Source organism: Poecilia formosa, unplaced genomic scaffold (assembly GCF_000485575.1).
Source record: "Poecilia formosa unplaced genomic scaffold, Poecilia_formosa-5.1.2 Scaffold207, whole genome shotgun sequence".
NCBI lineage: Eukaryota > Metazoa > Chordata > Actinopteri > Cyprinodontiformes > Poeciliidae > Poecilia > Poecilia formosa.
In genome coordinates this window covers 1,034,005-1,057,490 of record NW_006800146.1, presented here as the reverse complement: position 1 = coordinate 1,057,490, position 23,486 = coordinate 1,034,005, and the positions used below count along the sequence as shown (strand labels likewise).

At 38.6% G+C, this 23,486-nt stretch overlaps 3 protein-coding genes across 6 annotated transcripts in view; 2 read left to right on the top strand and 1 right to left on the bottom strand.

The window, feature by feature from the left end:
• The window catches only part of kiaa0753 (KIAA0753 ortholog), a 25,381-nt gene extending 20,836 nt beyond the window's left edge, over nucleotides 1–4,545 (bottom strand). For 3 of the 4 annotated variants that reach the window (XM_016679310.1, XM_016679311.1, XM_016679314.1), the window contains exons 1-7: nucleotides 4,127–4,545; nucleotides 3,490–3,792; nucleotides 3,137–3,398; nucleotides 2,719–2,840; nucleotides 2,579–2,641; nucleotides 1,653–1,874; nucleotides 29–209 (exon numbers count right to left, since the gene is read on the bottom strand). In XM_016679310.1, the coding sequence (XP_016534796.1) occupies nucleotides 29–209; nucleotides 1,653–1,874; nucleotides 2,579–2,641; nucleotides 2,719–2,840; nucleotides 3,137–3,398; nucleotides 3,490–3,792; nucleotides 4,127–4,249 (1,276 nt within the window). In that variant the 5' untranslated portion in view covers nucleotides 4,250–4,545. The remainder of the gene's footprint in view (nucleotides 1–28; nucleotides 210–1,652; nucleotides 1,875–2,578; nucleotides 2,642–2,718; nucleotides 2,841–3,136; nucleotides 3,399–3,489; nucleotides 3,793–4,126) is intronic. The other variant, XM_016679312.1, reaches the window with a different exon arrangement.
• A 992-nt stretch (nucleotides 4,546–5,537) lies between these two features.
• txndc17 (thioredoxin domain containing 17) lies at nucleotides 5,538–7,190 on the top strand. The gene is made up of 4 exons (XM_007567375.2): nucleotides 5,538–5,793; nucleotides 5,932–6,013; nucleotides 6,496–6,571; nucleotides 6,757–7,190. The coding sequence occupies exons 1-4, from the start codon at nucleotides 5,649–5,651 to the stop codon at nucleotides 6,823–6,825; spliced, it is 372 nt and encodes a 123-aa protein (XP_007567437.1). The 5' UTR covers nucleotides 5,538–5,648; the 3' UTR covers nucleotides 6,826–7,190.
• Nucleotides 7,191–8,462: 1,272 nt separating this feature from the next.
• The window catches only part of nxn (nucleoredoxin), a 74,378-nt gene continuing 59,354 nt past the window's right edge, over nucleotides 8,463–23,486 (top strand). Inside the window, exon 1 of the mRNA XM_007567373.2 lies at nucleotides 8,463–9,154. Within this exon, the coding sequence (XP_007567435.1) occupies nucleotides 8,846–9,154 (309 nt within the window). The 5' untranslated portion in view covers nucleotides 8,463–8,845. The remainder of the gene's footprint in view (nucleotides 9,155–23,486) is intronic.

Here is a 23,486-nt window from a genome sequence, read left to right as displayed (position 1 = left end):
CCAACAAAAAAAAAAAAAACATGTTTACCATAACGAACAGATCCTTTAGGATTTGCAGGTCTGTGAGGGCCCAGAGCAGCTAGTATGCTGAGACTGTGGGGCCCGGTGGTGGGGGACGCGCTGCGGTGAGGAGACCTCCTGCGTGGAGGACGGGTCTGGGCCTGCAGCTTCTCCAGCGTCTCATGTTTGCTGAGGGCCGAGTCTAAAATCTGAAGGGAGTCGGGCAGAGAGGCTTAGGGACCGGATTAAACACCATAAAAAAGAACAAAAAAAAAACTAAATAACCAACCCTTGTACTGTATCATCACCTTCCTAAAAAACGGCTTATGTCATGTTTTTACCAATGTTTTTTTTTTTTTTTTTTGCCTAAATCATTTTTTTTGCCAAGAGAGAGGTTGTTGTTTTTTTAGCCAAAATTACTTTTGGCCAAAAAAAAAAGACTTAAGCCATTGTTTTAGGAAGATGAAGATATTCAAATAACTCTCAACTTCTATATATTTTAGCAATAAACTTCTATGTATTGTCTCAACTTCTAAAACTAATTATTATAAAATTAATATTTAAATTAAACCGACACTGTGTGAAGTTTGCATCTGTTTTTGCGACTAGATTACAATTTTTAATCTAGTCTTCACACATTTTCACATCAGAAGCTCTGTCAACACATAAATAGTAAAGCACAAACAATTAACATTTCTTGTTGTTTGTGAGACATTTGAGCGTAATGAACAGTTAATTAACTGTAATTAATCGCAATTAATTACAGTTAATTAACTGTATTAAAATACATTTTAATACAATTAAAATGTATTTCATTTTAATTGTTGATTAATTAGGCATGTGAGCTCAACAACAGAGACATGTGTTGCTTTTAATAATGTTATTTATGTTATTCTGCCGTCAGATTGGTGCAAAGTGCTATTATACCGATTCAGCTTTTGAGTGTTTCAGGAACACGCTGATTGGAGTCAATCAGTGTAACGTTTATAAATCAATAGGCAGAAGTTGATGCCACCACTCCTCATTTGCATAATGAGGCAGAAATTACAGTCAAGTGAAAAGAGGAGATAGGAAAATGTAAAAACAACACATGGAAATAAAATAAGTTAATCAAATCTAATTCGTTATTGATCCCAACAGGGAAATTAAATAATATGTGGGAAAATAAGAAAAACAAGTAAAAGAAAAAACAAAAATATATATTTTTAAAAGCAGTCAAATTGGAAATTATGTGCAAATATAATTTGTTGGAACAAGACTGGAAAAAACACGAACAATGAATGTCAGTTCAATTCTAAAACATGATTTAAAGTTCTAAGTTTTTAAAGTAATTGGTACATTTTAAGTGTATTGATTTATTCACTGGGCCATTCGTATATTTACTTTTTTATTATGTCAGATTTGGTCCTCCATGTCAGCATACACTGTAGTTGTGATGTAATAAACAAAGCTTTTCATCAGGAGCTATATTCACTTTAAATCTCTGCTGTCATAACAGCTAAAGATTTAATTCATGTTATTATTTCTTGTTCACGAATCTACAATTATTATTCCCCCCCCTATTTTGAAAGTAATTTCAACACTAATTGAGATTGTGGAAACAAGTCCATAATGAGCAGCTGTAACATAAAACAACAACATTCGTTCCTCACCTCCAGTTTCTGCAGAATATCCAGGACCGTCTCAGGTACAGCCGACCCCTGGTCCACTTCCACCTTAGCCGAGCACAGAGACAGCTGCCGGATCAGCTGGCCCAGCTCTTTGTAATGAGGGGGCACCTTGCTGTGAGGTCGATCTGAGAGCTGGTGGATGACGACCTGCAGGGCCCTGAGAGCGCCCCGGTGGGCGGCCGCCAGCCTGCCGACCGCCACCGACTGAAACAGGAAGAGGAAAGCTCGCTGAACAACTAAAGCAGCAGAGTGTAGTCTGGTACTTTAGCAGAATGAGACTTGGACGTGTGCTTCCAGAATTGTCGGTTATACACTTTTGTTTACTAGGGACAAAGGAGTGAAAATAAAAACACAAGTTCCTTCAAGTTTTATCACTTTCAATTATTTAAAATGATGTAGTTATAAACTACATGCGGATAAAAACTACAAAGTGAATATTGTTTTATGTTCCAGCTGCTCATTATGGACTTGTCAAGGGGATAAAAATCTCAATCACTGTTGAAATTACTTTGAAAATATTATAATTGTACGTTCATGAGTATCAGGGCTAGACTAAGACATTTTTCTTTTATTATGAGAATGAAACTAAAATATTATGGCAATAAAAGTCATAAATTAGAAATAAAAACACAAAAACACCACATGAAAGTCATACAATTACAGGAAAAAGTTAGTTTACTTTATTGTGATGTGACTTTTTTCTTGTAATATAACTTTATTCTGGCACTATTTTAAATGTATTGTCTTACTGACTTTTTTCTGATTTTGCTGTGACTTTATTCTGGTATCATAACTTTACTCTCGTATTATTCTGACTTGCAGTCGTATGACTTTTTTCCCCCAATGATTTAATTATTTTTATTCCCAGCCTGGCTCTAACACTCTATCATAAAAAAAAAATCACCTACCTTTTTTGTCTCCCACATTTTCTCTCTTTTGAGTTTTTCAATATCATCTTGTATCTCTTTCACCTGAAAGAACAGTATTTGCAGCTGAAGGCACATAAAACACACTTTATCACATTACCTGTTATCTAAAATATAAATACCTGTCGTTGCAGAACATAAATGATGCGAGCTGAGCGCGCGGCTTGTTTCTGCCTGCGTATCTCCAGCTTGATTTGCTCCTCCGGGTCCAAAGACTCCTCCAGTTGTTCACCTGCAGAAAGGCCTGATCATGATCAACATACAGTAAAAAAAAAACAAAAGAAATCACTGAATGTGGAGGTGACTTTCCTAACTGGGTCCATTTTTAAAAAGCACTGATCTGGTTTGTCTTTGATGGAGGTAGTCAATCAAATAAACAATAATAATAATAATACAGTATAAAAAAGACGCTTTATTCAAAATTGTGCAGCGTGTGCCAGTTTTTTCCCGATTAATCGTCAGAAAAAAAAACAACAGGTTAATGATAACTGTTAGTTCAGAATCAGTTTAAAGACAGCTCTCACTGTCTGCAAAAATTACCTCGATTAGCTAGCTCCTCCACTTTCCTAATGTACGTTTCCAGCTCATTCTGCAGTTTGCGGATCTCGTTGCTTAAATGTCCCTGTTTGCCTCCTTTCATCTGCCTTATACCGGGGTCTCTTGTTGGAGGAGACTGGCCAACACCGGGCATTAAAGAAGAAGGATTTTTCTTGGATGGTCGCTGTTTAGCACCGATCGGAGCCTTCTTTTCCTTTGACGTGGCTATGTTAGATTCTTGCTTGCCTGGAGCCGCTACTAGCTCCTACAGAGACAAGAAAATAGTTATTTCAGTCTTTGTTCGAATAACTATTTGGAAACTTTTTTTTTTTTTTTTTTAGTTGAGGCTAGTTTACCTGAAGCAGCTCCACATCACTTGTTTCAAAGACAGAGGCGTCCTGCAAATGTTTCGGTGAGGTCTTTGCAAGTGACCCGAGGTGCCTTCGCCTTAGGTCTCGCTTGGCCAATTTGACAGCAGCCTGCAGCCTCTCCTCGGAAAGCACGGTGAAGCTGCGGGAGCTGCGGGAGCTGCGCAGGCTGTCCGTACTCTCACGCATCTCCAGACGTGGAAGCAGTCTCTCTATCACAATGGGAGCTGGAGGGCCTACACGAGTGGCACGGTTGACCACACTCACGGGAATGGCTTCATTAAACAACAACTATCAAAGAAATGAAAATCCCAGAGATACATTTTATGTCAAACTAGTTTTTCACAAATGTCTTCGGTGTCTGTAAAAGAAGCGAAATTGCTTTGTTATTTCGCAAGAGACCAAATGAAGGTGAGCTATAAGCAAACTTAAACTTCTTTTCTGTTTAGCTTAGCTGTTTGACATGCTTCCATAATAGGCTATATGTACATGCCTTGCATAGAACTATATGCAGTTCTACATTATTAAGCATCTCTAAAAGTTATTGGTGGCATAATTTATTTATTAGCTTTAGTGAAATACGAAAGCTGAGCTAAATAACTTGAAAACTTAAACATTTGTTTACCTTTGTTTGGGACGTCCTAGTTGTTGAATTGTTGCTGTTTCGGGCTGAGTCTACATAAACCCAGTTTCTTTCCTGGTTTTGAAGTCCTGGTAACTTTGCCGGCATTGCAGCGACAGACGTCATAAAAACACTGGTAACAACTGTAAATAATAATTTAAAGCTAATGCTAATACCTATTAGCACGAGCAACCTAACACAACCTTTCTATGCACCTCGTTTACTTCAGGTTAACCCCAAAACTGACGATTCCACCATTTTGTCGTCGTTTATAGCCAGCTGTTTAAGTCTGGAATTAAAGAATATACCGACGGGAAGAATACCAAACTAAAACATACACTGTGAATAAGGTTTTAAAATCCCGTGAAGTCTGGACAACAGTTTGAAACGGCGCCATGACAACAACAAGCGGAAGTAGTTCTTTCTTTCTTTCTTTTTTCCTTTTTTTTTAAAATAACAATATCGTAAGCAAATAAATAAATAAATAAATAAATAAATAAATAAAATTGTGTTTTTGTTACATAAGAACATGTAAAAAGTATGATACATATATTAACAATTATTTTAAAAAACATTAAATAAAGCAAAGACGACGCGACGGGCGAAATATTATGGCAGGCCGTTTTAACATAAAATCGACTTCGTCTGCCTGCCCGTAATTACATTCTAGATATCTAAAAATGCAATTTCACTATCCCGAATGGTAACTGAAGATATCTACTATTACATTTTGACAAGTATGAATAATAATTTAAGATATTCTAAAGAACATGTTGATGAGTATATTTTTTTCAATATGTCTCAAAGGCATCGAGAATAAAAATTTTCACAGTAGCTAATTCAATTTGAGATATTTTTGGAACTTTATAAGGAATGTCAAAAATATTTATAAGTTTTGTCCTGTAGTTATTTGCTTTCAAGATATTTGCGATTTAATTTGGATTTATTTAATCTAATTACCTGATATCTTAAAATACATGTAAGATATAATGAATAATGAGTACCATAAGACATCTTTAACTGGAAATATAACTAGTCAGAATAAAAAGGCACATATATAAATAAAACTTACTTCAAGGCTAATGAGAATTTCTTGCTAATATCTGAAATATATCTTTCAGATAGTCAGCAATTTATTGTAGATATCTTCCTACAACTTTATGGTAATTTGATGTCATTTCTACCAGTTAGAATGTAATTGTAATTCGAAATATCTCAAATAGATATTTTGTCAAGTCAAAATATAATTAGAGACCTCTTAATTAACTAACACACCTAGTCATGAAGCAATTTCAGATTTTACAAAAAAGTAAGTGTAGTGAAGCCGATTTTATGTTAAAACAGCCCGCTGTACATGGGCGAACTCTCGTGCTCGATCACTTTAAGAACCGCTGCTCAACCCGGAAGTAGTCCTTCAACTTCTGATTTTTTTTATTTTGTTGCAACTTCAGCGTTCCAACGTAGCTGTTTGTAGCATCTCAGACTGAAAGTTACAGTCAGATTTCACATCTTCTCAATCGAAAGCATGGCCGGTTATGAAGTAGTGAACGTGCACGGATACGAGGAGTTCTGTAAGGCGGTGTCTGAGAGAAAAGGGAAGGATATCTTCGCGTATTTTTCAGGCAATAAAGACGCCGAGGGAAAGAGCTGGTGTCCAGATTGTGTGAAAGGTAACTTAAATATAGCTTATGTCATTGTGCGAGACTGGCTGCATAATGTTTGTCATTTGTTGCTCTAAAATATTTAGATTTGTATTATTTATTTTTATTTTGCATAAAAGAAAAAAATTCTTGGCTTTTATTTTTCAGCTGAGCCAATTGTAAGGGGGGAGCTGACTCATCTTCCTGAGGGCTCAGTCTTCATTTATTGTCAAGTTGGAGATAGGCCATAGTAAGTTTCTTTCTTCTTCTTTTTAAGAGGAATATTGATGAAATATTCGTTATTGACCAGCAGAATTACTGACTGTAGTATGTCAAAAGGACACTGGGTATTAAACAGAAAACATATAGTATTTAAATTATGTTATAGTGAGAAAAAAAACAAGTCATCAATCAATTTCGATTTACTTGATGAGGGTTTATCTTTATGACGTTTCAATTGTAAAAATTTGTTTTTTTCATACATTTAAACAATGTCTGTTCAAGTTCATAGTCTGTGACTTGTGATAGATCCAGCTTGGTCAGTGCTGAGCTGTTTATCTTAAGTTAAAAGCACTTTTTAAAATAAAATTGAATGAATAATACATTCCCTCCCCAAATTGCATTTTTTATTTATTTTTTTTTTATTTTAAACCTATAGAGCTGATATTCCTGTTTGTTTTTTGAATACTGAAGAAACAGGTTTGCTGCAGTAATGTCTACCTTGTGCTTTAGTTGGAAGGATCCAAACAACGACTTCAAGAAGACCCTGAAGTTGACTGGAGTTCCCACTCTGCTGCGATACGGCACAGTAAGTAGTTCATCGTTTAATGTTTGAATCTACAGTAATGACTACTTAGAGTCTGGATGTGAAAGTTGACAGAGATGTTTTGAAAAACCAAATGTTGTTAAAAAGGCTCTCTTAAATAAATTTAAAAAAAATACAATCTGCCATCAGGGCAGTGCTACAAGCTAACTGTGATCTTTGTGCTGCAGCCTCAGAAGCTGGTGGAGGAAGAGTGCTTCAAGCCAGATCTGGTGAAAATGATGTTCACTGAAGACTGAATGGTCCCCAGCTCATAAAGAGCCAACATTTCTTCACTAATCAACAGTTTACACTGCTTCATTCAAGCACTTAATAATCACCCAATTCTGATCTCAATATAAATTGGTGCAGCGGCATCGATAGCTCCATTTTTACAAAATCAACAAGTCTGTCACATGCAGCTCCCCGACTCTTTATTTTGAAGGATCCATTTCTTCTTTGATTATGCTGTGCAATCAGTAAATAAAGTACTGTGTATAAATACACATACACACACTAATTGTTGATTCAAAAAGCAACTAGAGATTTTTATATTGTGATAATTTTTTTCCATTGCCTTGCAATTGAACTTAAAAATAAATATTTGATGTTGAATAGTTAAAAACGGTGCATTATTTGCAATTTGTTACGTCTTCCTCTTGTCAACTGTTCCTTCAGAGGTCACCAGAAAGTTTCATCTGCCTCCTCCAAAACTTGATGTGTAAAGAACATGTAAAGGGCTTCTGCAGTAGTCGTGAGATGTTCAGTTGTTTCTAAGGATTCTTGTCTCCGTTTGGATCTTCACAAATATTCATCCACCTCATCTCCAGACTTTTTCATTTGTCATTTTGCAACCACAAACCACACTGTGTTTTATTGAGATTTCTATATGATAGACCATCACATAAAATAAAACAAATATATATTTAAAATAAAATTGAATAACACAAACTAAATGTTCACAAACTAAATGTTATTACACATGGGAAACCATTTTTATTATTTTTACAGTGTGGCACAAGTAACAGGTCAATCTATTCCTCCTGCTGCCACACGTGGGGAAATATAGCATGAAATTGTTTACTGTAAATTTAGGGTTTTATCAGCTGATGTTCAGCTGATGTTACTTTCAAGTAGTTAAAATAATATGGAACACATAAATATCACTGTATTTCAAAATCCAAATATATATTGTTTGCTACTCCTGTAGGATTAAAATCATTAGCAATAACACTGGTATGATGTAAGCTAATTACAAACAGATGTTACTGTTCACTAGCAAACATGTTAGTTTGCTAGTGATAGCAAACATGTTACATAGAGTAGCTTAGGAACAATAAAGCATTTGGTGTTGAGATGTTGGTATAATGGGGCTCCAAATGAAAATCTGCTAAGGCCTCAAAAAGTGTCGGACCGACCCTGAAACACACCGCAAAAGGCTTTTTTTGATGTTCTCCAAAAGCACAGGTGTCTAGAAGAAGGAGGTAATTAAGCCATTTCATTCCAGTGTTTTGTACCTGTGGCACATCTAAAAACTGCAGGACAGTGGCCCTTGAGGACTGGAGTTTGACATCCCTGTCCTAAAGTATCGACTGAATAAAGAAGGCACCCTCACATGTTGTTTTCTTGTAATGACCGCTAGGTGGCAGCAGACTTTTAGAAGTTGCTGGGTCGCTCAGGGTTTACAAAAATCCAATGAAATTCACTCAGAATATATAAAATAAAACTTATATCAATACAGTAATTTCCTGTAACAAATATGTGTGTGCGTGTGTGTTTGTGATGAAACAGAACATTCGCGTAAGTAGAAATATTAAAATAAGAGAGTTGAGAATAAAAACATAAAAACAAAATAAAGTCTAATTTGGCCTCATTTTGAGGTATTACTGCATTAAAACCCTCATATGACATGCAGGAGAAGTGAACTCTTATTTAGCAACAACTGGCGTAAATGAGCGATTTCATGCTAAATGGGAGTCATCTCCGTTGCAGTCAGGGAGATTTAAGCGAGGCGCATTCCTGCACAGCGCTCAGAGCGGAGGGACGAGCAGAGCCGTGGCGAAGCCCACACAACCGCAACGCCTCTCTCCTTATCTCCGGGGCTCGGAGCTCCCCTCACAAACCTCTCGGCTCTCGGTGGAGGTGAAAGGAAGTGCTGGGTGTCGCCCCGAACACACGCCGCGGTTACATGTGCAGCAGCCTCGGCTGAAGAGGGAGCGGGAGGGGGGTTACGGTTGTGCCTGCGTGTGGCTGCGTGTTCTCGGACCGTGTCGAGCCGCGATGTCGGAGTTTCTGGTGAGTCTGCTCGGGGAGCGGCTCGTGAACAGCGAAAAAGCCGAGGTGGACGTGCAGTCTCTGGGCGCGAGACTCTCCCTGGTCGGGCTCTTCTTCGGGTGCAGCCTGAACGCCCCGTGCAAGCAGTTCAACGGCAGCCTGTGCGAGTTTTACAGCCGCTTCAAAAAGGCGTCTGAGCATAAGGACAAGCTGGAAGTCGTCTTCGTGTCGTCCGACCAGGACCAGAAACACTGGCAGGACTTTTTGCAGGAGATGCCGTGGCCTGCGTTACCTTTCAAAGACAGACACAAAAAGGTAAGAGAGAGGCCAGGCGGTGATGAAGGGCAGCCCAGCCTGGCGGACCAGTCCCTGGTTACAAGTGACCTGGAAGCCACTGGAAACAAAATGCCTATACTTTTTTTTTCTCGCTGTCTTTATGCACATCTGGAGTTTAGTTTGATTCTTCTAAACAAGCCAATATGCTTTTAATTTGCCCATAATCTGTCATGATAACTGCAGATTATCAGTAGTAGATGAGATAAACTCAAATGAGTTAAAAACACCGAGTCTATTCTGGGCTGAGACTAATTCATTTCACAAGATCTAATCAGGGAATTAAAGTATGATGCCATTGTTAATAACTTTATCTGAATTATGCTTAATAAATCAGGCTGTTGATAATTGCGTCTGCTGGAATAAGCCAGACTTTAATTCACCCAGTTCTATCTGGACGTAAATGTGCTGCTGCAGACATTCCTGAGTTATTATTAGGAGGGGAAACACATTGGACTTCCTTCTGGCTTTCCGCTTTCCACACACTAATGATTTTACCCAGAGACAGGCTGGAGAACCGTCAAATTAGAGAACGATTATGGCAATTTAATGCCTGTTTTTTTGTTATTTGTCCATTCAGTTTAGGTTGCTGCAAATAGCCAAAAGCCTAAAATACTGCCAATATAGTATTTTCAGCTTTTTGTGTGTTTCCAAAAACACACAAAAAGATTTGAATCAATTTGAAAGCACTTTTTTCTTGTTTAAAAATGATATTTTTATATAGATGCATATATATTTTTTTTAAAAAAATACACCAATTAGTTTATTTTCCTGGCAAGAAGTCTTTTGTCTGGCTTTATGTGTGGGTCTGACCCACTGATGTCCATTTTGACAAACTCTAATTTTATTTTATTTTTTCTAATTCTAGGCACAAAAACTTATAAAAGCCAAATGTGCTGCATGTTGGAGAGAAATAGAAAATCAGAGTTTATACATCAAGGCGTATGTTGCTAACCTTTATTATTATTAAATTCCCAGAAAACATGCATCGCACTACGTGCTGTTTTTAGATGAAAAATGGGAGGAAGTTTCTAGTTAAGACCCACATGAGGAAGGAATTACAGGATTTCATGTTTTTATTTTCAGTATTTGACCTGCAGCTCATCAGTCTGAGCCGATCAGTTGAAAATCAGATCCCAGATTCTGACTGATTGTTTGCTGCATCTAATCTTGCATTTTTTTTAATTTAATTTTATTTTTTTGCAAATCCTGGAATTTACAAACTTGCTACAGCTTCTCCAAATGAGTTCAAATTTAGTGAAAACAAGGTTTTGTTTTTTCCTCTATAGCCGAATAACTTCGAACGTAGCTGAGTATTTCTTATTCATTTCCGGATTTGTGTGAATAAAACATCGCTTTTTTAGAAAATTTCAGCTGTAACAATCCAATGGAAATGTGTTTTTTTTTTTCCCCCCCACCTCACACATCATGCTGGTGGATTTTTAAGTTTCTGTACAAATGCATTTTTCTGTGTCACTATATCCCGGCCATGTTGGCGGTCTTTGCAAACAATGGAGCAGAGGATTATGTTGCAGGAATTGCGTGTGTGTGCGTCTGGAGGCCAGGCCAGCGTCCTGATTACAGCGTCGGTCTCATGCATTTCTATATGATTAAAAAAGACATTTAAAAAAAAAAGTCCCAAATTGGCTGAAACGCCTCAGCATGTGAATTCTGACATTAGCAGAGATTTTTATTGCTTTTTTCTAAAATGAAACATCAAAAATATCTTTTGGATTTGATTACATTAAAATATGAGCTTGAGAGACTGAAACACTTGAATACGAGTTCCCATCTCCACTACTTTCCCATAAATAAAGGATTCACCTTCTTCAGTGAAACCACAGCAGCCTTCCTCATCGTTTGCTTGGCAGGATTTGGACTGAAACATTGTCCTGTAAATTATTTTTGATCGCTGGTGATTGTTTCCGTTACACCTCATAATGAACTCCAGGTCTGAATGAGGCTCAGATGATGGAAGAGGAGGAGGAGGAGGAGGAAGAAGACGAGGGCAGGGTTGTCCTGGGGAGCTGAGCACGTCCACCGTCGCACTGCAGCCTCATTATGTTCTCTAACCCAGAGCGGAAAATATCTGTGGCATCGACATGGGCATTGTTCGCGCTCTTCTTGGTGGTCCGCCTGCTGTCCGTCTGTCTGTCTGTCTGGGCCTCGTGTTGCAGTGTGCAGCTGTCCAGCTCTGTTTGGCTCTGGGTCACGTTTTGAAATATTCCTGCTATGTGCTGGCCGATATGGGCTTAAAAGTTTTATTGTGATATTTTGTGGTGCTACAACGATAAAAGTGACTATTAAAAACTACTTATTACTTATTTTTCTAGGTAACTATGACTCTGTGGTCTTGTGTCACAGCAATCCAGAGCCCCATGAACACAAATAATGTTCTTGGTGAAAAAACATTCCTATTTGTAATGCGTTTCTTTAGGACACTGGTCACGTAAAGAAGTGACTGGTGGTGACCGAGTGCATCACTAAGCTGCACACGGTGACTATATTTTCAAATTTATTGGGTATTTATTGATGCTTTTATTGAACAAACAGTGGAGAGAAAAAAATAAAGTAAAACTAACAATCTCAACAGTAAACTGCATTTGAATTCATCATGATACCAATGCATGAGAAATGTATCACGATAAATGACGAACAATACAATAAATACTGCATACACAGTAAAAAACGAAGTGTCAATTTAACACCTATAGAGTTGAATTTAACTCCGTTTTAGATAACATTTGGTCCCACTCGAAAATAATGTAAAATGTACTCTATGGCCAGTGTCGAATTTCCAGAGTTAATTTGACTCATTTTAGTGTCAAAAACAACAAGTCAGTGAGTCAAATTATTTAACACTATTGTTTGTTTACACTCTTCAGAGTAATACTGTTATTTTTATGGCGTTAATTTTACACTAAATTTACTTAAACATTTACACTTTATTGTGTTTTACACTTATATCATATGATGCTAAATCTTAGCATTAAATGGCTTTTTTAAAACATACCAATCACAATAATCACAAAGTTATAAGTTCACAGTGACAATATTTATTCAACTTTATGATCCAGTGACATAATTACTGTAACAGTGTCAGCATAATCATCTTCAAAACAATGTTCACCAAAGATAGCAATATGGGACACAAAGAGAGTAGTGTCATTTGCATGTAACATAGATGGTTGACATCAAACAATAAAACCTTGCATCGTTTTAGTAACGTCATAAGCATAACAATATTCATGAAAAGTTACTGTACATATGTCACACTAATGAAGCATTCTTGCTCTCAACTCAACAACTCTGGATGTTTCCTTTGTTTTTCCAACATTTATCATGTTGTAAACGATTGTTTTGAGAAAGGTGAAGAAGTTGGTTAAGGGAGCACTGTATGACATACCAAACACATAACGGCCTTAAAGAGCTCATCAAGAGCTCCAACTGAACATGTTGCCTTACATGGAATGGCATAGTTGTCAATCATAATGAAGAATGCATGAATACTGCTTTGGATGGATCCCTGGGCCAGGAGGTAGGGCTGGGTACGTTGCGTGATTTTGTCGACGGACTGCGTTGTTTTCAGCTTCTGTATCACAAATGAAAGTTTGAAAAGTGGCATGTATTTTTACCCAATTCATTTATTTCTTTTTGACCTTCCACCAACAAAAAAGCCGCCGCTTTTTGTCTATGTTGGACCGTCATGTAAAACCCCAAATAAATAAAAAAAAAATCACATGCAGGCTTGTGGTCGTAACATGACAAAATGTTGGAAAGCTCTGTAATTAGTTTTCAATTGTTGCTAGCTTTCAACCATTTCTACTTTACTTTGTTTCTTTTTAGTTTAACTGAAATGAGTCGTCCTCCTGAGCTCCAGTCTGAGTAACAGATTTTGTTAAGGAAAGGCTAATTGTTCCTTGCCAAAACAATTAGCTGACTAACTGAAAAATAAACGGCCAATAATTAGCAGACTGAATGATAATGAATGCCGTTATTGGTTGCAGCCGTAATTAGCTGCCTATTGTTTTCAGATTTGTTTGTCTTGAAGACACAGGAAGTGGCTAACTGGGACCAGAGGGGAATGAATGGTTTTGTCTTTGGATTCGTGTGTGCAGTGCTCATCCTGGCACACCAGGGTCTTTAAGTTTGGAGGTGGAGAAAAGCAGAAGCTGCTCTAAGGTTGTTGCTTTTTTTTCTTTTTTTTTCTTTTTATTTGACTTCATTTTTTTTCTTGGATCAGGGAGAGTTCACCTCTTGGTGAAGGATGCAGTTTTTTTTTTTCTTTGCTCCCCACTCCTTTGTCCAGAGCTCCAACGCTTCACCGCCCACGTCAGATTCTCTGACTTCACTTCCTCCCCTGGCTCTGCTCGCCCACCCATATCCTACAATGACTTACCGAGCTATCTCACTCTCACTTTTTAGTTTCCACTTTTCTACAGGAGGTATTAATTCAACAAAAAAAAAGAGAGGCAAGAAAATAATTTATTGGGTTAAGTAATGGAGTTTGTCAGGTAGGGATGACCGGTGACCAGAACCAGACTAAGGTTTTAATCCGAAATCCAAAAACCCAACGTTTTTCCAATTACGCAGCGACACATCATACCGATGACGACGGCGCTCTTTGAGGTGGAAGTTGTTGCTAAACAATGAAGAAACGTCTATATTCATTGTCAGTAGCCGCGTTTCCATTGCAAAAGTGCATAAAACGATTTGGATGTTCTGCTAATGTCGAAAAAACACAATTATGCAATTGTGTTGTTTCCATTGAATAAAAGAAATTAAAATCCCACGTAAATAAGTTTGTTCACATGATAAGCCATTAAAAATCATGGCTGGGTGCTGTGGTGGTTCAGGGGCAAAGCACAACCCACATATTGAGGCCTTAGTCCTCGTGCTGGTGGTCGCAGGTTCGACCTTCTTTCCTGTCAAACTTCTTTCAAATAAAGACAACTCGAGCCAACAAAACCTTAAAAGAAATAAATAAATCATGGCAGCGATGGCTGTAAACACTGGTGTCTTGGGCACATTATAGTCTATGATTTAACAGAAAAGCTTTGGATACAACATGTTAGAATTATAAACTTTTGATGCCAACAAGTGTGTTGTTACTCTGTACAACCTGGCGTGATACAAAAAAGTTCTTCTATTACAGTGCTGCGTGTTTTAATTCAGGCTGCATGATGGTGAGAGAGAGCAAGACTTGCAATACATAAACAGAATGCTAAAAGAAACACTTAATTTCTCTGCTGTCAATGTATGCTTCCAGCCTGTCATGAAACATGCTCAATTTGTAAATGTTAGCCCTCATCACAGACGGAAGATGAGGGCTAATAATCATTCTAACAATTCTACTTGCATATATATATTAGATGCTAAAGGTTTAAATTTCTCATTTTGTCTTTGTCTTAAAATATTAATAAAACCCTGTTTTAAAGCGTCTTTTCTCTCACACGGGACTCGACGTCTCCTCAGCCCCCTATGTAAATAATTTATGACCACTCATGGCAGGAAGGTCATTTTAAAGCTCATTCGTCGTTTTGTCCATATTAAATGTTGTTGGCAGGTTAAAGCTTCACAGAAAACTGAAATCTGCTCAAATTCTGAACAGTGCCAGTTATTGGGACGAAGCTTACCTGAAATCTGTCAGTCTGTTTTTTCTTTGTTAGTTTGTTTGTTTTGTTTTGTTGGGTTATTTTTTTCCAGACACTCAGGTTGGTAACAGAATACATTTGACTTAAAAGCCAGAAAGACCATAATATCACAGAACATATTTCCATGAAGCACAGAACCCATTTTTTTGTTGGAATACATTACTGCTGAGTGGAAGTAGATGTCCAGATGTCGCTTTACTGACGATTGCTGTGAGTTGTGCAAAACTGAAATCTTGCGAATCTACATCACATAGAGATTTTCCTGACTGCGTTGTAAGAACGGGGGATCACATCACAGGTAAAAACCCTGTTGGATTCTGCGGTTCGCTCGCTCGGCTCCCCGCCAGGTGACGACGGTTCTCAGCAGCCTCAGTGCGAGGGTAAAGGATGCCTTTCATCAGCACGGCCCTCGTCTGCTGAAATCGTTATTGCGCCACGCTCATCGGGTGTCGTAGCCCTCCTTATCCGAACACAAGAAGAAGTGGCTTCAAAGGAGGCGCTAAATGTTTTATCTAGAGGTTCTTGATCCAGCTGTTAGCTTTAGCTAAGATGTTTGAGACTTTGTAGAGACCTTAGATTGTAAACAAATCCAGCAAACAAAACATCTTCACCAATTAGTGTTGATACTGTATGTTGTGTTGGGGGAAAGAATATAAAGCTCGATTTAAACCTGGAACTGATCGTGGGGCCGCACCGATTTCCTGTGTTTTGGTCAGGTTGGCCAATTTAGTTTTAGCAATTCCTCATTACTTTTGAAGAATTAAATGTGCTAAATATTGACACAGGAGTCCATTTTTTTACTCCAATAGCTAAAACAAGTGTGATGTAAAATATCTTCCAACAAACAAAACCATAAAAGCCATTGCTAACAGAAAGAAAAGTATTAGAAAATGCTTAATTACAGTGTAACGGTGTTGAACGCCAAAGGTGTGAAATTGCACCTTTTTTTTTTTTCTTTCTTTTTAGAGTTATAGCACGGATTCCCTAACGCCGGTGTCTAATGCCAGGAAACGTGAGCTGTGCAGTCTGAACAGGAAAACAGATCCTCACTGAAAGACATTTGACCCTGAGCAGTAAATCATGGGAACACGTTAAGATTTTGCTGGTTATTAAATTGGCCTAAATGTTTTTGGTTAAACAGCTCATGAAGAAATGTAACTGTTTTTTTTTTAGACTTTTAAGAGTAAATGAGATTGTGGAACTGTGAAGAAAAAAAAAACGCAAACAATTTCCATTACCCTTTCTTCTAACATTGTATTTGCTAATATTTAGAAGATTTTTGCACGTGTCAGACATCCCAACTTAACTGGAGAAATTGTGAGAAATTCTAAGACTTTGCAAGATCCATTGTTTTCCTTTGGCTTTTACTTCATGTAGCTTAAGACCTCAATTGACTCAATAAGGTGTGTTGAGTTTTATTTCCCTGTTTTGTTATCACTTTCACTGTATTTTAACATCTTGACATTGCACTAAACTCTGATCTTATACAGTATCAGTCGGGATTTTTGATATGATTGCAATCTGCAGATTAATTGCTAAATCAGTCTTTGTTTCCCTACATAACTTATTTATTTCCAATGGTAATCAGTTGAATCAAGGCGTGAGCAGTAGTCCAGTTCAGATATTAAAGATGTTAAAGTTCTCTTTAATGTTGACTTTTTCATCAATATAAAGATGCAATAACTTGAAACAAGCTCCTATATCTTGCTGAAAAGTTGTTGTTTTTTTTTCATCTTATTTCAAGTGTACTAAGATATTTGCATTAGAAAATAGACAGCAATACTTTGTAAGATTTTGTGCTTCCACTTAAATTCATTGCTTTTATTACAGCCGGGGCATGAAGTTCTTTTGCACAAGCAAAAAAAACAAGCTAACAAAAAATACTTTTAAATACCTGCAATTAGTTATTGCAAGTATTCAGTGAAAGCAGTTATTGAAGGATAATGCATTATCCTTCCCAGTTCAGAGTTGTGTAGCAGAAATCCATAAAATTTGAACAAATAAAAATGTTCAAATTGCAGTGGTGCATTCATAATCTATCCTGTGTTAATTAAAATGACCCTCTGGGGCTTAAACAGCCATAAGGTAAAGTGTGCTTGTAGCTTGTCGCCTTGCGATGACCTTGAGACGGTAAATCACAACGTCCATTCACTTTAACTTCTCTAAATTGCTTGTTATAAACTTGGTTTGCTCCATCTGCTTTGCTCAAGTTTTGCCTCCGACTTTGCAGGAACTGTTATCTTGACTCCGGCTGCCGTAGTTTGACTCCTATTGTTGTGCAGCTGTGACGGCCCCTGCGTTCTGCTCGCCATGTTTGACAAGAGCTTATGTAAAGAATCTGTGGCTCAGACACCTGCTGCAATGAAAGCGCTGGAGGCCGCAGGGCACGGCAACAGAGCGAGGCCGTCTGTGAGGGGCTGGGACGCCTGGCCGCGCCCAATGTCCAATCTCACACCACAGAGCTTTAGTTGCCTTCTACTTTCACCGGCCATTGTTGCCACTTTACAAGGTGATATGTAATGTTTCAAGAGGCGACGGCAAATGGGGCTGTCATCACAACTGCAGCTCCGGGGTGTTTACCCTTTGAGAGTGAACAAGTTCTGTTAACATTTCCCCTAAAATCAACGGAAAACATTTGCCTCCAGAAGTCACTAATTTGTACGTAACGTAGGCTATGTCCACATAGCAGGTGTTTATGCTCAATTCCAATATTTATTTTATTGTTTTGCCTGGTCGCTCATGTTACTACGACCTGAACGGGACCCGCATCCACAAAAGAATAACGTTACAGCCATCGTTTATGGAACAATTTATTGTCATAAAATCATAACAAGAAGGAGGTTAATGAAAGAAAGCAAAACTAATAACCTCTTTTTTGTCACCTTGTCTGTATGGATGCATAGTCGGAGCCATCAGTGGTGGGATTGTGATGTGCTTCACTGACTCAAACTTCTTTTATAATTTCATGATTTATGATCTTCATTGTGTTTTGTGACTCAAGACAATTGAGGCTTCTGCTAATACCTGCTTATATACCCTTGTTGGCAAGCTAACTTGTTTTTGTTGTTGTTTTTTGCGTTGATTGGGTAAGTGTAATTTTGTTGCCACTCGCCTGGTCAGTGTTTGTACATTTATATGGAGATATAGCTCTTAAATTCCATTCATAATCGTCTTAAAAGGGTCTTTGAAGAGTCTTAAATTTGAGTTGGCAAAACCTTCTGCAGCCCTGGAGCAGAAAAACCGTTTGAAGATGATGAATGGAGCTAAACACAGGGAATACATCAGATAAACTTGAAGCTTATGTCTTTCTGAAAAGTTCCTTTTAAGTTATTTTTGTCTTAATTCAAGTTTGATAAAATATTTGCACTAGAAACTAGAAGAAACATTTAGGTAAAATTGTGTTTTTTGCAGTGTAGTAGAGGGTTGAAGCCATTATACCTGAGGTGATTAATAGACTTTGCATTGTCCTGACTAGTGGGGACAAATTGCAAATAAATGGTGCATTTTACCATTTTTACTTGTAAAATAACCCACGGAGCTATCCGCTTCTGCTTTTGATCACCCAAAATCAGACCAGAATGGGTTAAAGTTTGTAGCTGTGATGCAGACAGAAATGGGGAAACATCCAAGCACTCCGAGTACTTTCTCTTAGACTCCGAGAGTCTCAGTGTGCCTCGTAAAATCCTCTCTGCTCCCGTTATCTTGTTAACGCGATATCCCTAAGGCTGCAGCCTCCATCTGACTTCCCTCCGTGGCCCCAACCTTCCTCCTGTAGTTGGACCGCCGCTGGACGCCGTGTGGTTTCCAGGCAGGACTTTCCACAGCGGTGTGACGTTAAGGATAACGGACTCGGCTGATGTATTCGCCACAGTGTCTGCTGCAGTTCTGGATGAGAACAACAGATGATTCATTTGCCTGTCGTCCAACAACCAGACTAACGCATCTGCCAGTGAAAGCCTCCAAAACCAGCGCAGAGTAAAGTTCAGCGTTACAATAATTTGAGATTCTGGTGATGACATACAGGCGGTTTGTACAGACGAGGTTTCCATGAGGATAAGCGCATTGACGACTCAAACCTCGTCCGGGTCCGCTTTATGTTTTTTAATGCAGCCGTGTCTCGATTCGCCTCTGCTGCCCTCCCCATCCCACCCGTCAGCCGACTCTTTCAGTCTGTAATTGCCCCACACAACAGCTCAGCTGCCCTTCCCACCATAATAACCTCACAGTTGCCCCCAGGGGCATCCTGCCATCCATAGCCATCTTTCGTTTGCCCCTTTGTTATCTTTCCTAGATTGAATGTTGCCTCTCGGTGCTTTCCCCAGTTTTCCTCCTCCTCCTCATCATCATCGCCACTGATTGTGTTTCTTAAGCGAAATGAAAAGCAACACAATAATGGATGGATGTGCACTCCTCGTGTTTTCTGCGTTCGCTTCACGTTTATTAACTCTGTTGCAAAGGTGGGACAAAATGCGTGTGCTCCATCGGCGAGTGATGCGGCGGATTTTTAAGATACATTTGTACTTTAAAATTTTTTATTTTTTTTTGTTTTCGCGCAGTCCATCCATGTGACTGAGTGGAAGCAGAGTGGTACATATGCAAACAGCAACCCAGCACTCCTCCACTCTTCCTCCTCCTCTTCCCGCCTCTGTGCCATATTCACCCAAGTGTAAGTGCTCCTGCAGCTCCTGCTTGAAATGGGTTCGCCATACAAAGAGACCCAGTGTGTCAGCGTACGGCATGGCACCCTGGCACCAGCCCTGCTGTTTGTGGCACCGGGAGATTAATCAGGCAACTGGCAAGAGCAGGTTTTCACAGAAAAAGGATGGCTTTATCTCTGGGGCTAGGTGATATAGTTGTAAAAAAAAAAAAAGAAAAGAGTGCATCATATCAGTCAATTAGCTTCTTTTATGGGTTATCTATTTAAAATAAGGACCAAGTGGAAAAAAACAGGTTGAATTTAAATATTTTTTATTTTAAATGTAATCTTTTAACCTTTAATAAGAGGTCAACCAGGTTGTCCACACATCCTTTAAAAAGTCTTAAGAAATCATAAATTCATGTATTTAAAATTAAGGCCTTAAAATGTCTTAAATTCATTTGAAAAATGTAAGTTGTCCTTAAATACATTAATAACAGGTGCTGGTGTTATATTTTGTCATGGCATGACTATTTAATATTTATATGTATTTTTTTTTTTGTTTCTGTCAAGGAAAACTTTCACTCGTATTCTATTACCCGATGCATTCACTAACTAGCTGCTAATAGCTTAGCTAACTAGCTTTTTTTTGTGCGTTTATTATGGGTAACTGAAAATGTCTCACTAGTTGGCTGAATGACGTTTTGTTTTCTTGCCACAAGCTCACTTCTGTTGCCAACCAATGAGAGCCAGCAGCATCTCCTGAGAGCCCACATATTAATATTTTCGGTCTTAAATTTCATTCAAAATGACATTAAAAAGTTTTCAATTTGTCTTGCTGAAACCTGCAGCTGTCGAATAAATAAGCTGGTATAAATAATGATCAATCACGCATGTGTATGTGCTACTCTGTGTGGCAACAGCGGAGAAGCAACTTACCATTACAGGACAGCTGTTCATCCTCTGTCGACAGTGGCCTTGCTAACTAGCATTAGCATTCATTGCAGGCTTTGTTGTGTCGGAATTGCAATATTTAGAAATGATATTTCCTGAACATTCATAGAAACACAAGCAGGTCCTGTTCACAGTGAACAACTTGAACAAAACTTCAGCAGAGAGATTGAAGACAAAACTGTATTTGCTATGCTGTTAAAATGTCACACAATCTCTAAAAGGCTCAAAGTACAGTTCAAAATTCATCTGCGTTTGTACAGTTTCTTGACTTTTGTGATCCATACAAACAGTTGGGTTCTCCAACAGCAGTCTGTCAGCATGAGTCTCTGCTCAGGCACTTGTCAGCCCCCCTGCCAGTCAAAAAACTTAACACTATTAAACCCACAGAAACGGCCCGGCCTCGGTGTAAAGACGCCTGTGCTCCTGTGTTCCTCGTCCACTGCGACATTAGATCCAGTCTCCCCCTTAATTCTAAACAGCTGCTTCACATGCGACTCGTGCTCCGTCATCTGTGTTTCTAGCAGCTTATGTTCATGTCAGGTTTTGATGTGGATCCCTCCATAATGTGGATTAATGGCTCTTTACTGATGGCTGATCCTCGGTTTACTGTTGGACAGGCGGTACATTTACAGCGAGCCGGCCCTCGCGTGGCATCCTGTGTTTCTAATGAGGTCGGACGTCACTGCATTTGGCTTCCCCAAAAAATCTTGAACGCTGAATCGGCACTTTAAGTCAGCCCTCGTGGAGCGGCTAAGAAATTTTTATTTATTTATTTTGCTTTTTAAAAGCTTCAGCGAGAGCTAAGCGTATAAGAATTTGTAAATGACGTTTTTGTCGCTGCTCAGCAACTTGACTGCGTTCCAGCACTATGAGGATTATTTAAATGCTCGCCTTGCTAAATTGGCACCTTGCATTAAGAGAGAGAGTGGAGGAAAATGCAGGGGAATCCCGTTGAAGCGGAGCTCCTGGCCTGTAGGTGGCTTATTATTTTTCTAATAACCAGAGAGTCAATTGGGATAATTTGCAGGTGCACACGGCTCCTGCTCTTCCAGGAGACGGTGCACACAAACAAGCACTGTTGAATATGGCTCATTTAGTGCGTTTGTTTGTTTCAGTTCTGAATCGAAATGTGCAGAAACATCTGCAGCTGGGTTTGTTGAGTTTATTTTAACAATATAGTAGTTTAACATTAAATTTAGAAAAGTTAATACTGTGTGTGTGTGTGTGTGTATTTGAGTCATATGACTGTTGGGGACAAATGTGTGAATTAGTGTTAAGGGTCAGTGATGGGCAAGCTAATTAGCACAGTAAACTACGGCGCTGCAGTGGGGGCCTTGGAATCATTCATAGGGCTTCATTATTACTTCTGTGGTGGATTTATTTATTTTACTACAGAATATCTGGGTTATATTTATCAGCTGAGTTTACTTGCCACTACAGAAACCCTGAGGTGCACACGCTATTCTAAATGCAAGGTTACTAGATGCATGCAAGTTGTGCATAATTTTTAACGTCATCACATGAAGGATTTTAGTTTCAGTGGTACTAAATTCACACAAACTGATTTTGCTAAATGTATGCTCACTGCACAGAGCCTTTAGAGTAAAAAGGCAATGTAAAAGTTAGCTTGTTACATCGGTTAGCTTCCACAGTAGCCATCTCAGAGGAGGCTGGTAATTTTATACACTAAGGCTATGTTCACGTAGCAGGTATTAATGCTCAGTTAGGATTTTGTTTAGTTTGCTGAAAATCTATAGTAACCTAGCTAGCTGGATGGCTAGATAGCTAGATACTTTCTATAGTTGCTACCTAGACAGCTAGCTTCATGCTGGTTCATTGGGCTTTTACAAACACATCTGGAAATCTACCTACTATCTATCTCTCTATTTATATCTCTAGTTCTCTCAATAAAATTGGTAAACTTTTAAGCTGCATAGGTCTGCTGAAAAAGCCACTTTTTCAAAATCCATTTTTCTGCAAGTTAGGACGGCTAACATTGCGTCTCAAGTTTGAGACTTCAGTTCGATCCGCCAAAAATAAAACTTCAAACTTCACCTGCGTGTGCAGGTGAAGTTTGAAGTTTTAGTCACCTCATGACTTGAAAAGCAATAAGAAGCCAGCATGCATGTTTTACCGAGATAGGGTGCACTTCTTTCTTTGCCTGCAATATTAGTAGATTATAATTATGGGCCGTTAATTACTCATAGCAATATGTCAATATTAGCTGTAGCTACATAATGACCACGAGCGTCTCTAATTGATTCTCTATGGAAACCAAATAAACATAACTTATGTTTAACATTCTCTGCCAAGCTAGCTGCAGTATGCTAACATACAGCAATGAAGTTTTAGAGTTGTATTTCTTGTCTTTGAGAAGTTGTTTAATTCAGTCGTTAGACATTTGGCCAAAGACTCAGGCTTGGCTTGAAATTGGAAAAATCATTTGTAAACATTTCTGAAAAGCTATGATCATTTCTCTGGCTAACGTTGACCCTGTGCATCTGATTCTGAACATTTAAAGAAAGAAGAGTTAAATGCTAAATTTGCTCGAGATGATGATGTTTTTAGCAAGATTGAGTTCTGGTTTGTAACATTCGGCACAGCGAGGAGATGGGTGTCGAATTAGTTTTTTCCATGTTGTGTACATGGTGCAGCTCAATATGAAGCGCAGAGCCTGACCTTGCTGCTGAGACACCTGTATATACTGAAGTATAGCAACAGCAGGTCTGACGGAGGCATCGGCAGAGGATCTGGCTGTAACTGGAGCTGGAAATAAAGAGGGAGACTCATGAGATGAACTAAGACAGACCGCCAAGATGCTGTGGGAAATGCTTGTTATGAAATAATTTGTCTTTAAAAGTGGTTGGAGTCCATAACAAGCCTGGAGACTAGGATACTCTCTGGTTTGTTCCTCCCTCCACCCCTCCTGCTACATCTTTGTTGGGGAAATTACGCCACACCACATGCATTCCACTTATCTCCCAGCTTATGTTGCTGCACTTCAGGAGACATTTATCAGAAAACTCTCTCAGTTTGGAGTTTAGACCTCCTGCTGAGGCTGCGCCGTGGC